This window comes from Fundulus heteroclitus, chromosome 5 (genome assembly GCF_011125445.2).
Source record: "Fundulus heteroclitus isolate FHET01 chromosome 5, MU-UCD_Fhet_4.1, whole genome shotgun sequence".
Classification (NCBI taxonomy): domain Eukaryota; kingdom Metazoa; phylum Chordata; class Actinopteri; order Cyprinodontiformes; family Fundulidae; genus Fundulus; species Fundulus heteroclitus.
This window is the reverse complement of record NC_046365.1, coordinates 35,761,946-35,779,312: the sequence shown is the minus strand read 5'-3', so window position 1 is coordinate 35,779,312 and position 17,367 is coordinate 35,761,946. Positions and strand designations below refer to the sequence as shown.

At 36.0% G+C, this 17,367-nt stretch overlaps 1 protein-coding gene across 13 annotated transcripts in view; it reads right to left on the bottom strand.

Annotated features, from left to right (window-relative positions):
* Nucleotides 1-17,367, bottom strand: part of prom1b (prominin 1 b) — a 49,829-nt gene that overhangs the window by 9,843 nt on the left and 22,619 nt on the right. For 6 of the 13 annotated variants that reach the window (XM_021320209.2, XM_021320238.2, XM_021320208.2 and 3 more), the window contains exons 5-21: nt 13,629-13,749; nt 13,485-13,548; nt 13,312-13,401; nt 12,597-12,620; nt 11,515-11,732; nt 9,960-10,034; nt 9,791-9,854; nt 9,658-9,666; nt 6,827-6,986; nt 6,390-6,542; nt 5,659-5,782; nt 5,422-5,525; nt 3,687-3,771; nt 3,448-3,594; nt 2,364-2,435; nt 346-438; nt 92-109 (exon numbers count right to left, since the gene is read on the bottom strand). In XM_021320209.2, the coding sequence (XP_021175884.2) occupies nt 92-109; nt 346-438; nt 2,364-2,435; nt 3,448-3,594; nt 3,687-3,771; nt 5,422-5,525; nt 5,659-5,782; nt 6,390-6,542; nt 6,827-6,986; nt 9,658-9,666; nt 9,791-9,854; nt 9,960-10,034; nt 11,515-11,732; nt 12,597-12,620; nt 13,312-13,401; nt 13,485-13,548; nt 13,629-13,749 (1,621 nt within the window). The remainder of the gene's footprint in view (nt 1-91; nt 110-345; nt 439-2,363; nt 2,436-3,447; nt 3,595-3,686; nt 3,772-5,421; nt 5,526-5,658; nt 5,783-6,389; nt 6,543-6,826; nt 6,987-9,657; nt 9,667-9,790; nt 9,855-9,959; nt 10,035-11,514; nt 11,733-12,596; nt 12,621-13,311; nt 13,402-13,484; nt 13,549-13,628; nt 13,750-17,367) is intronic. The other 7 variants (XM_036137502.1, XM_036137501.1, XM_036137503.1 and 4 more) reach the window with 7 other exon arrangements.

Here is a 17,367-nt window from a genome sequence, read left to right as displayed (position 1 = left end):
GCCCCGTCAAACGTGTCGCTACTGTCACAGGAACACACAACCCACATTTTTACAACAAGCACAGACAGAAAAACACCGCGCTGCAGCTTACCCTCGCTCTGACATATTTCTGTTACCAAAGAGTGAAAGAAGGGAAGGAGGAAGAAGTTAGAAGAAACTCAGAAGACTTTGTATTGGGAAATAACTGTGACTGTAAAGTACAGGAGTGCTTGAAACACATCCAAACCACATCAGTGTGCAGCTTTCCCCATCAGTAAATTGTATTTGTTTTTATTGCACAGAATTTATTTTCAAAGTGAAATTTGAAATCCTGTCTATCGATTTCCAGAGGCTTTGGTTGCTTACCATCGCTTGCTCCAAGGGAACCACCTGCTCCCTGTGGATGGTTCTGATGCTGCTGGCATGTCCTTTCAGTGCGTTCTCCAGAGCTCCTCGCGGCTTTAAAAAACATGCACAAATTATTTAACATGCATAAGACTGCAGAAGCTGCACGTTGTCTCAAAGAGCCTGAAAGCAGACGATGCATTTACAGCAGAGTGTTAATTTTGACTAATGATCCAGAGGTTTGGAGAATGTGCTGCGATCAGAAAATACCAAAATAAAGCTCTCTGGGATCAATTCAACCCGCTGTGTTTGGAGGAAGAGAATTACTGAGTGTGATTTGAAGATCTGCGAGGTGACGGTAAAGCATGTAGGTGGGAAAAAAAAACATGAATTGGGTGAGTTCGGCGTTGTACATGTTCATTACACTTAGAAACGGAACTAAAAGTAGTAAAATTTTCTTGAAATTAGAGTATTTGACCTTGATTTGGGCAGATAAATAAGATTATTTGCCAAAGTAATTAATATTTTGGCCACTAAAATAAGATAATTAGCCATGCTGCACTTCAACTAAGCTGATGGAGATGAGTTGTTCCTTTTTTAAATGCAAACATCTTATTCCATTGGCCAATACGATTATTTATCTGCTCCAATCAAGGACAAATAGAATAATTTCAATAAAGTTTTACTTACTTTTAGTTCCCTTTTTTGCAGTGCAGATGAACGTGTTCATGAGTTGATTCCATGTTTTTCAACTTTGAACTGAACAATGTTGCGTTTGTCAGTGGAGAGCAAAAAAGTAACGCCGCCCACTTTGACACTGTATTTGGGGGAGACCGAGAGTTTTACATTAAGTGTTTTTTATGGGCCTGCTTTTGATATTTCACTGAGAAACTCCCGCAGTATAACCCTTTAAGACGCACGCTTAGTATCTGCTGGGATCAAGTTTCAAAAATTAAAATGATCAGGTTACACTGAAAAGTATTCTGTTCTATTTTGTTTACTGATGGGAGACCCAGAGAAATTACATTCCTTTTGTTTTTATGTTTTTACCTGCTTTTAAATTGTATTGTTTTATTTCTTGATTTATTATTTTTTATCAGCTACTATTCAGCACTTTGATTGAAAGTGCTTTATAAATAAAGTTATTATTATTATTATTAATAATAAATATCATTTAATTATTATTATTATTGTATTATTATTAAAACTTAATTTCTGACAAATTATGATTAAATTAACAAGATCTAATTCATGCTGGAGCTGTGAACGTAGTTAAAAAAAATGTATGTGGGAACCATGAACATGAATCGATTCATTTTAACGTGTTAGGAACTGGTTCTGGTCAAGCATGAACTGGAACAACACTGCATGTGTTTTTCTGCTTTTCCACCACAATGGACCATAATTTCATCTCTCTGAAGATGGGGTGTGGACGGGTTCTCCAGCATGACACTGACTCAAAACGAGGAAACATCAAGGCAATAAAGACGTGGTAGAAAAAGCGGCACATAAAGGTCAGGTTCTGAACACAGAAACCTGGAGGATTTAGACAGTTTCTGTAAAAAAAAACACCAGAGATCTGTGCAAACCTGTGGACCAGCGACACAAAGCATGTTGCTGCAACAAAGTCATGTTTTCCTCAGATACTTGGACCTATTTTCCTCTTTAATTTGTTATTTTGTAGTTTTGGTTGACATTCTTTATTTCTCATAAGAGGTAAGCTAATTCAGCATAATTATCAAATATGCCTATAAGATTTTTAATAATAATATCAGTGTTAATTCTGTTGATTTTTGTTATTGTTTACAACTAAGTTAGTAATAGTCTGTAAAAGAAAACACCAGAAAGACAGCATGGACAAAATCACTTGGACTCTCTGTTTATATCCACAGGTACGATCTTAAATGGATAAAGCTGTAATTAATGAATGTGATGGAAATCTGTCTTTCTAAATAAAAAAAATTATTCAAAAAAATTATTAAATAAATATCAGTGTTATTGGTGGTGTTGTGTGTTCTGGCAGTGAATTCAGGACTCACCAGCTGGTCGGCCTGGTCCTCCAGGTCGGAGCAGAAAGACAGCAGATCGACAACAGTGACCCCCTTATTCACCTGAAAACAGGATTGTCCTTTTATTAATGACATCAACAAGAATCCAACTCTTTGTGATAAAATATAAGTCAATTATTAAGAGAAAACAAATTGGGTTGCTGTGTTTGTCGTTACAATCAATCCCATACAAAGAAGAAACATAATAAAAGAAAAAGGAGGTTTTCATCTGCCTAAGAAGCCGTACTTTTCAATTGCAACATCATGAACTTCATTATTTAACACGCTAACTGAGGCATGCAGCGTTTGAGATGAAGCTCTCAGTTTTTTGTTTGTTTTTTTGCAGTTTCTCTGAGCAATGTGCAGTCTGACCTTGGGAGGAATTTGCCCAGATTTTTACTCCTGGGAGGATTTGCAGCTAAATGTTTTCTAACAGAGATTTCTTTCACTGCAACAGTTGCCTCTGTAAGATCCTTGATGTGTTTCTATCCTGGCATTGTGTTAACAAACAAACATAGGCAGAAGATTACCAAACTGCCCAAACTATTGTTTTTAAATGGGTGATCACACTGGTCATGATCAATTAATCAGGAATCTTTATGATTAGCAGCTTTTACACTGCAAAAATAGAACTAAAAATAAGTAACATTTTCTTAAAATGAATATATTTGCCCTTGATTTGAGTAGGTAAATAAGACTATTTGCCAATGGAATAAGATTTTTGCACCTAAAATAAGAACAATTAATCTCCATCATCTTATTTCAAGTGCAGTATATCTAATTATCTTATTTCAGGGGTAAGAATACTCATTATGTTGGCAAATAATCTTATTTACCTGCTCAAATCAAAGGCAAATACATTCATATCAAGAAAATGTTACTTATTTTTAGTTCTCTTTTTGCAGTGTATTTCATATTCTATCTTAATTTCATCCTTAGGCAGCAAGACGTACTTTGTTTTTGCAATAAATACAGTTGCAAAATTATTTTTCACATGACAGTGGCGTGGGAAGAAAAAACAAACACAAAATAAATAAAGAAGTATTTCTAATCTACTCTTTGGGAGACAGATTACCTCAGCCAGGTAAGCCGGATAGTCGATCTCTCCCACTCCTGCGTTTGCAAAGTTCATGAGGTTATCTCTGCCGGCCTGGTCCAGCAGCATGATGTCCTTCAGGTCCACCTGGACTCCTTCGAACACTTTGGCCAGGTCCTTGTTGTACTGAAGTGAGGCAGACATCCAGAACCCCACCAGTGAGTGAAAATCATAACATTTCTGCCATATCAGCGAGTCAGAGACACAGTGGCACTCACCACGGTGCGGTTCAGGAAGGAGTTAATGTTAAAGATGTTCTCCAGCTGCAGCGCGTGATACAGGCCGTTGTTCTCATAGCACTCCCTGTTGGATAAAGCTTGTCATTACACACCCAACCTCAAAGTTCCCACCAGTGTTTCCACTTTTCGCACTTTCAGATGCAATTTCTAAGGTTACTTGACAAATTTCAGGCCTGTTTTCAAGATCCTAAAATAAAAGTACAAAACAAAATTATTTCCTCACCTGTTTTATCTGCTAAATAGAATCTATCCTTACAACCCCAACTGGTTTATTTGCACGTGTTTTTTTTCCAAGACTTTAAAAGAAAAATTTTAATTTAAAAAGATTTTAATTTGGACGTAAAATACATGCAGAATTTACTAAAAAAAATTTCTGTTACACAAATGATAAAGCTAAAAATTACAATTTTGTTGGTCTGTAAATATATCAATAAACATAATGTTCTTTGATGCACTTTTACGTTGAATTAAGTATAAACCAGACAAACCTATGTTATACATTGATGAATGGAAGGGGATGTTGATGTGCCCCTGTGCAAGGCACTTGATGCTAAGTTTCTTACATGTTGGTGTATGAATGTTTGCGTCAGTGGATGTGGTTGGATGAATTTGGCTCCAGTGTAACGTGCTTTGAGTGGTCGGTATGACTAGTATAAATTCATACCGACCACTCAAATAAAAAGTATAAATTCAGTCCATTTACCATTTCTCCCAAGGAACATGCATCACCTTTTTATTTTATTTTATCTTTGTTACATTTGATTTTGAATCAAGCCTAAGTTTACACAATAGATGTCTTATATGTAAATAACTTAATAATAATAGTCCTTTGTAAAGAAAATCTGAATTGTCCACGTTTTCAATTGGCAGTACATCGACAGAGGACAGTTAAAGCTTGAATGTTACATTTCTGGACAAAACCTTTGTTTAAAAAAAGAATAAAAATATATCCGATTTTCATCTTGTGCAACATATTAGCTACATGGGGATCCGCAATGATACGTAAAAATATCTCACTCTATGTTTAATATAGAGTGAAATAATTATATGTATTTTTAAATAAATTTATTTTAAAAATGGCATTTAACTGTTTAATTAAATAATGTTTCATAATTTAATTGGGCATTTCATAATTAAATTGTGCATTTAATAATTTATAGGTATATTTGATTTTTTAAAATAAAGTAATAAATAAATAAATGGCATATTTAATTATTTATTGTGGCATTAAAGGTACACTTATTTCATGGTACATTTGTGTATGTAATGCTACATCATAATTATTCATTTGATGATATTTGTACCAATTGAATTTTGGCCCTTTTGGCTTTCCATACTTTCAGGGGCAACGTCACAATGATTCGAAAAATCATCTTCTGATAATTCTGCTCTCCTTTTTTTCGTGCTCCCTTTTCTCCTCCTTGCCACATGAAGCTCATCTTATAACCTTGTTGCAGTCCAGCAGTGTAAAATATGGACACTTTTACTTTTAGAATATGGATAACTTTTACCCCCGTTCTAAGTTTCTCATATTTAGCCTAACCCAGAACACGGCCACATTAAATTAAAATATACTATATTCTATACTTTTGAAAAACCTGCATGATATGCTTTTTGTCTTTAGGTCTTGCAACTTCTAGTAAAAATGTGAATGACATAGAAACAATGATCTATGAAAACTGAAAGATTGTTTACTTTATAAAGTTTTATGCACCTGTACATGCTGCCCAGGGTCAATTCGATGTTTGGATTCTGGAAGAGCATCCCTGGAAGGAAATTCCTCTTTTCAGGATGAACCAGGAATGGTGTATCTATGATCTGCACAGACAAGAATTTGAATCAACAGGGCAACAAATTGCATTGCATCACTGCTTTGTTCAGATATAGAAAGAATTGAGACAGAGGCAGGGAGGAGACTCGTGTTTCATGAAGGAACATTTCCTGTCAGTACCTTGAATAGCTGTCGGTTTGCCAGAGGTTCACATATCAGCTTCTCCACGTTTCCTCCAACAACAAACAGAGTGGTAACGAGGCCCATCAGCACCCAGGAAAAGATAAACGAGAAGCCCACGCCGCTGGACGAGCAAAAGTCAAAATTAACCCTAAAATTGAATTCTAATTTGTCTCTAGTGGTCCTAATTTGGGGTTTTGACTGGTAAGCAAAGCCAAAGAAATGCAGTAAAAAATGTAAAAAAAAGTTCCCACTGCAAAAAGAGAACTAAAAGTAATTAGAATTTTCTTGAAACTTGTGTATTTGTCCTTGATTAGAGCAGGTATTAGATTAGATTATCTGCCAATGGAATAAGATTTTTGCACTTAAAATAGTAACAACTCATCTCCCTTATCTTATTAAGTGCAGTATATCTAATTATCTTATTTTAGGGGTCAAAATCCTCATTCCATTGGCAGATTATCTTAATTACCTGCTCAAATCAAGGACAAATACACTAATTTCAAGAAAAATTTTACTTACTTTTACTTCCCTTTTTTGCAGTGAAAGAGGTGTGAATATGTTTGTAAGGCATTATAATACCGTAAATATCTGAGTCAATATTGTATATTAACTCAGATATATAAGAATAAGTTTTTTTTTTTAAAAAAACATGAAATCCATAAAACAACTAGCCCAACTAGTTGTTAATGTTTACATGTCGTGTTTTTACAGTTGTTACAGCAACGTACGCCATCAGCAGGTTTCCACCGGTGTTCGACAGGCAGCCGCGTGTCGTCGGCGTCGCCTGCCTGTCGTAGCCGCAGGTGCCGCAGAGCAGGCCGAGCACGTTGAAGGCCAGAATCAGGACGACCGTGCAGAGCACCGCCACGCAGGCGATCCACCTGCAGCACAAAAAACGCTGATTTAATGGGCCTTACTTTCTTAAGCAGCTAGGATTTTATCTGATTCTTTCAAAAGAGATTTTAAATGAAAAGTTAGCAGGAAAGATTCAGACTCCTCCTTTAAAGAAATTATGGATTATTATAATTATTTTATTATTATTGGTACGTTTGCACAGTACTGCAAATTGCCTTTGTTGTGGGAATAAATTATGTCTAGCTTCAGTTGATCAGTAAAAAAAAAATAAAACCCATTCAAACATTTTGTTGGAAGACGGTGCACGGACCTGTAGAAATCCATTTGGTCGATCTGAGGGTAAAAGGACTCGATGACCTTGTGTCTGTCGTTGAGAAATATGGTGAAATTGGCAAGAGAGGATTCCACTGGGAACATTTTGGAGAAGGCAGTGATCTCACTCCCAATCTTATCCAGCATGCTTTTCACTCCTGCAAGCACACACGTGATCACAGAATAAATAACAATGACTTAAAACTCAACACCTTTACTTTACCTTAAGAAGAAAAAGAAATAGAAGAGACGGAAACACGAGAACTCTGCTTTGCATTTTACTATAAGTCGTGTACAGGCACCACAAACTTTTTAGTGCGCCTGTGGCAATAAAATAACCCTGCACATCACTATGAATTCATAATAGCGTCAGCATAAGGCTGTGGGGATACTCCTCTTCATCAGGGTTTGGGAATGGTGACACATGTATATATGTATATATATGTATATATATATATATATATATATATATATATATATATATATATATATATATATATATATATATATATATATATATATATATATATATATATATATATATATATATCACCGTGAATGTAAATTCCTATTTCTTTTTGTATTTTTACTCTTATTTTTTTCTTTCTCTTTGATCCACTGTATATATTAAGATTCACCGTATATAACTGATGCGCCTTTCCTACTTTTTCACCTTCTCTTATGAGCCGATGTGGCAAGTGAATTTGTTTAATGTGAGATCAATAAAGCCTATCTTATCTTATCTTATCTTATCTTATCTTATCTTATCTTATCTTATCTTATCTTATCTTATCTTATCTAAAGCTAAATCCAGGGCAACATTGCCAGAAGCTGGAAGAGAGTATAGACTGGTTAATCTCAGAATAAAGCAAATTAATGAGTTAGAAAGTATGGAAGCCAAGGGCGGACGTGTCCCTCCCATACATTTTGACAATGGTTTTCTCGAGATACCGAGTTAACTTTCTCGTTATCTAAAGATAACAAAGACCGTTTTCTCGTGAAAATGGAATGATTTATTTCGAGAAAACAAATTCACGAGATGATTGGCGTGTAAGTTAAAGCTGATTCCGTCCTTCAAATGATACAAGAGCGGCAGAGGACTTATGAATGTAAGTCATGGCATGTAGCCTATCTCTACAAGACAGACCAATTGCAATTTCAGCCTGTGTGAGACCTCAAGAGAAGTAAAATCTGATGCATGATCAATGCCGGGTTCTCCACGATTTGACATTTTCAGCTTGAGCCTGTTCTGGTAAAGCTTCAAGCACACAGAGAAACTGACAAAGAAACATGAAAACCCCGCTGTCCGTTATCTCATACTAATCATGTCATTATCTCGAGAAAACAATGGAAAAGTAAACATTTGAATATGTCCGCTCTCGGCGTCCGTGAGAATGACCCAGTCAAAGTCAAACTATTTAATTGGGAATATATGACAAGATGTTCATAGATCCGTCAAATCTGACCGATTCTACAAAGAGAGAGAAATAAGCTGAAGAGTTGCAGCTGTGACTGCAGAGAAAGTTGTATAGGTGCTTTGTAGGGCTCAGAAATAAAAAAAAAACGCTGAATAAGTGCTGGTCTGCACAGCACAGTTGGTAGCACTGTTGCTTTGCAGCCAGAACGCATTGGGTTCACATCTCTTTCTGCATGGAGTCTGCATGTCCTCTCTGTGCATGCGTGGATTCTCACTGGGTTCTCCAGTTTCCTCCACACACAGTCCAGAAACACGGCTGTTGTCTGTTAGGTTAATTGTTTTTTTTAAATCGTCCTGAGTGTGTGCATGGACTGTGATGTCCTGTGTAACCCGCTTCCATGGGCAATGGGCACCACAGTAAGGCACCTCCCCACCCAACCATCCCCCACTGAGCTATATTATACAATGGAGTGGTAATCGCCCGCTGTTAGAACGAGTCGCTGTGAAGCCACCAGCCGCCATATTGGTACTCCCTATTTTCCCCCAGTAACTAGGGAATATGTGAGCTACAGCATCGAATAACAAGGATTTTCTCATGTTCTGGGGGGGCTTAAAACTTTTAAAATATCAAATGCCATATACTTTTATGTTATGTTTTAAAACTATCAAGTTCTGAGAAAGTCATGTGTTGAAATATTTTGCATTTTATTTATTTAAATATATATACTGTATATAACATTTATAAATATCTAAATAATAATATACAAAAACATATATTTACATATATGTATACATATATATACATATATACATATATACATATACACATATTTATATATATATATATATATATATATATATATATATATATATATATATATATATATATATATATATATATAGATAGATAGATAGATAGATATATTTAATATGAATAACATGTAAAATATTTCAGCAGCTAATTTCCTAGTAGTTGATAGTGTTAGTACATCCACTGACTGTAGAATTACCTGTGAAACGTTTTCACACAGCCAGAAAACTGCTTGTTGTTGCAACCAAATCCTATGGGATTCTGTGAGAGTAGGGAGTAGCAAGATGGCGGCCAGTGACTTCAGTTTTTTGGCAAAATCAGCACTCCAGTGTATAATATAGCTCAGTGGTCCATCCCCCAGCACAGAAAATGGATGGATGGATGTGTAAGGATGCCATCTGTAAGTAATGTACAGATGCTCTTATAATAGGTATAATAATTTAATCATATTTTCTGCCCTTCCATTAAGCCTTCAAGCTCTTAATTGATGCTGTTTATTCTCACGCTGAGATTAGAAAATCCAGCCAATTTAAAATACATTTCAGGACATACAAATTTTATATTAACATCAGACCCATAAGAACATCAAAACGGGACTTACGAGGCAGAGCTGTGTTTCATCATTTAAAAGCATGCATGTGAAGGACAGGAGAACAAAGAACATGAAACGGTCAAATCTTATTTCAATCTGACAAAGGAAAGTTCCTCCCGCCCTTTAACCCAGAGACACATACCTGTAACTATGTTTCTGGTTTGCTCTTTTACCAGAGCTGAAGTGTCATTGAAGGAGGCATAACCCTGCAGAGGAAGGTAAAGGCAGAGAGGAGCAGACAGATCGTGACTGGAGCAGAAAGCCTCAGGCTGAACAGCAGGACGGTGACAGGTGGAGAAACAGACGGTTACCTTTTGGACAAAGTTGCTGAGATCTACTTTCAGTACAGTATTTATGTTGGTCAAGGCGTGGTTAACATCCGGGAGCTGACAGAGAGAACAGAACAAAGAGAAACATGTCATTGCCGTTTTAATGAATATGTCTGCACATCTGTTCATGACAAATTACATTTCTCCAGATTAAAATAAGTTCCACAGTATTAAATACCAGAGACCACCGTGTTCACTTATAAGAGATATTCTACAGTCAGAAATACAGAAATCATGATGGATGGATGGATGGATGGATGGATGGATGGATGGATGGATGGATGGATGGATGGATGGATGGATGGATGGGTGGATGGATGGACGGAAGAATGGATGGATGGATGGAGGGATGGATGGATGGACAGATTGACCAACGGATGGATGGATGGATGGATGGATGGATGGATGGATAGATGGATGGATGGACAGATTGACCAACGGATGGATGGATGGATGGATGGATGGATGGATGGATGGATGGATGGATGGATGGATGGAAAAACGGATGGATGGATGGATGGATGGATGGATGGATGGATGGATGGAATCAGAGGATGATGGATGGATGGAAGATAGGATGGATGGATGGAGGGAATCAGAGGATGATGGATGGATGGATGGATGGAATCAGAGGATGATGGATGGATGGAAGATAGGATGGATGGATGGATGGAATCAGAGGATGATGGATGGATGGATGGATGGATGGAAGAACAGAAGGGTGGATGGATGGATGGAATCAGAGGATGATGAATGGATGGATGGATGGATTAATGGATGGATGGACGGACAAAACAATGGAGGAATGGATGGATGGAAGAACGGATGAGTGGATGGATGGATGGATGGATGGATGGATGGATGGATGGATGGATGGATGGATGAGTGGGTGGGTGGGTGGATGGATGGAAGAACGGGTGGATGGATGGATGGATGAATGGACGGAAGAACGGATGGATGGATGGATGGATGGATGGAAGAACGGATGAATGGATGGATGGATGGATGGATGGATGGACGCAAGAACGGATGGATGGATGGATGGATGGATGAATGGACGGAAGAACGGATGGATGGATGGATGAATGGACGGAAGAACGTATGGATGGATGGATGGATGAATGGACGGAAGAACGGATGGATGGATGGATGAATGGACGGAAGAACGTATGGATGGATAGATGAATGGATGGAAGAACGTATGGGTGGATGGATGGATGGATGGATGGATGGAAGAACGGATGGATGGATGGATGGATGGACGGAGGGATAAAGGGACAGATGGACGGATGGATGGACGGAGGGATAAAGGGACAGATGGATGGATGGATGGACTGACAGATGGATGAAATCAGCGACAGGTGGACTGATGGATGGATGGATGGACGGATGGATGGATGGATGGATGGATGGGTGGATGGATGGATGGACGGATGGACGGACGGATGGATGGACGGACGGATGGATGAATGAAATCAGAGACAGGTGGACTGATGATGCGGACCATATAAAACCTTCTCCTTTTTAGTCTCCCCACCTTGGAGAAGTCGGCGTTGACTCCCAGCTGCGGCAGCGTGGAGCGGATGGTGTTGCAGGTGGGGGACACGGCTCCGTTGGTGCAGGCCGGGTCGGACAGGGTGTTGGACAGGGAGGAGCGCTCCCCTGTCAGACTGGCCTGAAGCCTACCCATCCCTTCCTGCAGGATCTCCAACGCAGAGCTGACGTTCTCCAGGGCCTCTTTGGTCTCCCGCATGGCTAAAAACCACAACGGACAAGTGAAACCGAGGCAGCCAGGACATTCAGACACAATAATATGGGAATTTTATTTTGAATAAAGCTATACACTGACCACAAATCCACAGTCCAATACAAAACACATACAGGTGCATCTAAATAAATCACCAAAATGTTATTTATTTCAGCAATTACATTCAAAACATAAGACTTGCACTTCTAATTAATCACACACACAGAAACAGATTTTAAATGTATATGTCTCTTACTGTAGATGATTATAGTTTACAGCTAAAAAAATACATCCAGTTTCTCTGAAAATTACAGTATTACATAAGACTAATAAAAAAAGGAGTGCAACGTCTAGCAGATAGTTGCTGACAACTGACATTATTAAAAAAGCTTAGCAGGAAAATTTAGTGGAAGGAAAAAGTGTGGCAAAAAAGGGAGGCTTGTGAAGCAAAACCAGTCATCGAGTCAAAAGAAGCCTCTAACAAGTATTGAGTGCACCTGCATTACAGTACACTGACATAGTTTTAAGTAGATCAACATTTCTGTATAAAATGATTCCTTTTTATTAGTCTTATTTAATAAACTGTAGCACTTATTTTTTGAAAATTACTTTGGGGTTTTTGATTCGCTGGAAGCCAATTTCTCATCAGAATCAACAGAAAATATGTCTGGAATGAATGTTTATAACATAAGGGTTTCACGTGACAATTTCCATTACTGAAATAAAATGACATTTTATTAATGATTTACATTGTTTTTAAGATGCCCCTGTGAAGCAAATAACATATTTTGTTAAGGTCTGTTTCTAATACTCCCACAAATACAACATAAACACGAACACGGCACCACTGGATCCAGATAAGCTTTCTTTACCTTTTATAGCACTCTCAACTTTTGCTTTAGGTTAAAAGAAATGAAAAAGGTACCATTTAAAGAAAAAGAAAAAATACAAATAATGTCAGGGTTTTATTTGATGCGATGCATTCGTGTTACTCTTCAAAAATCCAATCTCACAATGTTTTAAAAATGGTGCTGTTAATTACAAAAAAATAAATAAATAAATAAATAAAAATAAATAAATAAAAGATGCTGTTAATTACAAAAGAAATTATAAAAAATAATAAAACAAAATAAATAAAACAATTAAAAATTAAAAATAAATAAATAAAAGATGCTGTTAATTACAAAAAATAAAATAAAAATAAATGAATAAATAAATAAAAGATGCTGTTAATTACAAAAGAAATTGTAAAAAATAATAAAACAAAATAAATAAATAAATAAAAAATAAATAAATAAAAGATGCTGTTAATTACAAAAGAAATTATAAAAAATAATAAACAAAATAAATTAATTAATTAAAAAATGAAAATAAATAAATAAAAGATGATGTTAATTGAATATAAAAAAGATAATAAATAAATAAAATATACTGTTAATTATAAAAATAATAATAACAAATAAACAAAAAATAAATAACAAAAAAATATTTTAAAAAATACATAAAATAATAAAATAAAATAAAAGATGCTGTTAATTAATGCATGCAGTTTATTCTTCAGCTGGAGGCCAAATAAGAACCTGTTACCTCCTGCCATACGAAGGGCAGCATCCAGCGCAGGAACCACCTCTTTCCCCAGATGACTGTGGATTCTGGCTCCCAGCAAAGGTCCAATGTCTGCCGGGCATCACAGACCGATCAGACTCATGACAACAGCACGGTTAATGCCAGAGACATTAGACAAACACAAATAATCTTACTGTCGAGGTCTGACAGGACTTTGTTCTTTGCAGTGGTGTACTGGGCGGTCAGATATTCAATTTGCTGCAGCAGGACACACACTAACGTCAGGTATTATTGTTTTACACGCAACTATGGGTCAGCGTGTGTGTGTCAGAGCGTACCGCTGGCGTGTTGTTGGCGAATGTCTTTAGGTCTCTCATGTTGGTGTTTATGAGTCTGCGGGTGCTCTTGATCTGAGTGCTGACGTTGTGGTTGGCTGCGTAGGCGACAAAAACTCCAAGACTGAAACACACAGACAGGGACAGGGTCAGACATGCAGTGACCAAAATGAACCAGCAGGAGGCAGCCTTGCTATAAAAGACCAACTCAAAATTAAATCCTGCATATATATATATATATATATATATATATATATATATATATATATATATATATATATATATATATATATATATATATATATATATGTATATATGTGTGTGTGTGTGTGTGTGTGTGTGTGTGTGTGTGTGTATAAACAAACACTGCAGCATTAAACACATTAATTTCATTTATCTTTATAATTACAGAATGTTTATTTCATGGGACAAATCTGGCTTCTTGTAAACAGAATTAAAATACTTTAACAACAGTAATAATAATAATAATAATAATAATAACAATACATTTTATTTATAATGCACTTTACATTTCAAATAAAATCTCAAAGAGCTACAATAGCAGGGGTTAAAAACGGATCCCAAAGTATAATAAAATTTCAGTAAAACAATATTATGAAAGTTTCATTCAAAACCTGAAAATCTCTGGAAAATAAATAATAAAATAAAGTGTTTGGGAAACTCAAAATCTAATTTTTACTGCATATTTTTTTGTGTTGTTAAGCTCCAGTATTTTCATTTATCTTATTGTTTTGCGTTTTTACAGTTTTGAATTATAGCCACTGTGCTTCCTGTCTCTCTGCTTCATTAAACACCCCTCATCACTTTCACGTGACCAAACAAATGCCAAACGGTCAACACCTCCCCTCCCTAAACACAGAAATATTTATTTATTTACACATTTGTTTACACATTGTGTAAACATCAGGGAGTTATGATTAGCGATTTAGCCATTATTGGCATTATGAGACATTTTGTGGCACCAGGATGTTTTCATTCCAAATCTGAAACGTGCTTGAAAATAAAAAATAAAAATATTTTTTGTAGAAGCATGTTTTTTACTAGTGTCAAATGCCCAAATAGGCTTTTACACTTTTAGAAATAAATAGATAAAATATGCAATTAATTAGCAAATAATTACGAGTTAACTACTGAAATTATGCGATCAATTGCGATTAAAAATTTTAATCGTTTGACAGCACTAACAGAGACACATAATACATTATTTCTCATTAATGTATCCTGAATTACACGCAGGGCTTCAACAGCGATGTATTTTCTTAATGTTGTGTTTCTAATTTAATTCTGTCCTTGTTCTCTTGTCTATGCGAGTCCCTGAATGCCTTACTGGTATCTTTATTAACGGCATTTGTCAAAAATTATAAAATAAATGGGTGTCACTAGATTGAAGCTCTAGCTGGCAACCAAACCTGGAGTCAAAAGGATTTAAGCTAGGCCTAAGCTGCCCTGACTCTGAATGAAAAAAAACCCTTTAAACAGTTTACACAACCTGCTTCTGCACCTAAGAGAACAACCGCATAGCTCAGAAAGTCACCTGCTTTAACTCGGAAATGTGTAAATAAATAGAAAACTAGCTTCAAGAATAAAGAATCTTTTATTGATGAATCTGGGAAGTATCTGATTCTAAAAAAACAAAAAAACAAATTACCATATTTATGTTAATGGAACCTTTTATTTTATGATTGTAATAATTTCCTATTCATTAAAAATTGTAATTTGAGATTAAAGTACACTAACTGTAATTAAAACATGTTATTGGGATCTCATGTTATCGTGACAAGTGTAATAACCTTTGATTATTTATTATATAAACACCTTTAAGGACTTAACGTCATGCAAGCCTTTGTTTTTTCACAGAACCGTCTGAGAAAGATGAAGAAACTGGATTTCAGGGCATTTTTTCATGAAAACATTTCTACCTTTTCCAGATTCAGATTTTTGAATTTCTCTGTTCATTTTCAGTTCATTTTCTTAAATGTAAAACAAAAAATATAGGAATACTGCATCTGTCTGTTTTTGTTTTGTTAGTAAGATAAATAAATAAGTAAATAAATAAGTAAAATAAAAACACTGGTTGGAAGATTTTATTTAAATCCACATTTTTATCAAACTAATTTTAGTAAAGACTGGAAATGCAAACATTTTTCCACCCTCCTTATATGTCCCCACATATTTTCAAACCTGGAAAACGCCTTAAACTCTTTACTTTTCCAGTAGTCAGTGCTGTGTAAGATCCCTGGCCAAGAAATAAACTGAGATAAAAATTGCATGAGAGAACAAAAACCTTCTCAGGACCTTTGTGCGTGTTTCTGTGAGCCTGAGCGCGGCTGTTTGTGATGTGAAAGGCTTCATTCAGACAGAGACAGAGGCCGCTCCCAGTCAGCCCGGGCGTATCAGTAACACCTAACTGTCCTGCAGAAACCCTGATCCTGTCCCCCGGTCAGACTTTAGCTTCACAGCAGCAGCTTGGTGCCCTGCATTACTGCTGACCCAAGATGGTGGCGCATGTGCTCACAATATGTTCATTTATCTCCAGGACCTCAACCCTTCTGTTAGCTTTTCTGTGCAGGGTTTTGACTTTTGGAAACATTCCTTTCTTTGTTTATTAATTTCTGATATAAATAACCAAAAGCAGAAACAAATTGGACTCTAATTGAGCTGCGAACTTTATGCTATTTCTTTGTGGCTGGACCTTTGATAGTTTTAGAGGAGGCATACTTGTTGCAGATGTATTTAACCCATAATTCTTTATTTCTCTTCACTTAAAGCTCTGAACTCTTCATATTTTCTATTGGCTTTGTGTTCTTCAGAACAATAAAAAGCAATTTAATCAGCTGTCAGTTTTCAAGCTGCACTTTTCTTTATAAAATGTAAACTCCATTGAGCAGTGAATGTCTTTTTATAGTTTTCAAAACTCCTGCCCAGTCTTAAACACAGACAAAGACAAAGTTCGGTTTTGTCTGCACCATCAACACCAAGTCAAATTCCTTGTAAGTGCAAACCTACTTGGCAATAAACTTGATTCTGATTCTGATTCTGAGTTCTTGTTGGGTGAAAAAATTTGAAACAAAAAAATATTTCTCATGTTTTTTAACCACTAAGCAATTTGTAAAACACAAAGAAAGCAAATATTCTGCAGAAAAATGCTCGTAAAGCACATTTCAATTCAGTCCAGCTTATTTATATGGGGCTAATTCACAACAAATGTAATCTCAGGGAACTTTACAACACTAAAACATCTCGTTTATAACAAAGCCAATTCAGTTCAATCATTTCACGTAAATAGATTTTAAATTAAACAAATATTGTCCAATTAAATCCAAGTCATAAAACAATGTTAAGCTCAGTTTATCATGCCAATTAGTACAAAATTATTCATAAGAGGAACCTCAGCTAATTGCAGAGTATTTGAATTTGCAGCAATCCCTCATATTAGGCATGCATGTAGTGACAGTGGTAATGAAAAACTCTTCAGGAAAAGTAAAAATGTATCTTTTACTTGTATTAATAATAAAAACTTAAAAACTTTGCATCATTTTCCTTCCACTTTACATTTATGCACCACTTTGTGTTAGTTTGCCAGATAAAGTCCGTGTAAAATAAACTGAAGTTGGATGCGACATGAGAAGATGTGGAAAAGGGTGAATAATGCGCACAGTTTGGGAATCAAAAGCGATTCCTCCTACCTAAAACCTCAACTTCGTGGTGATGACAAGGAAGG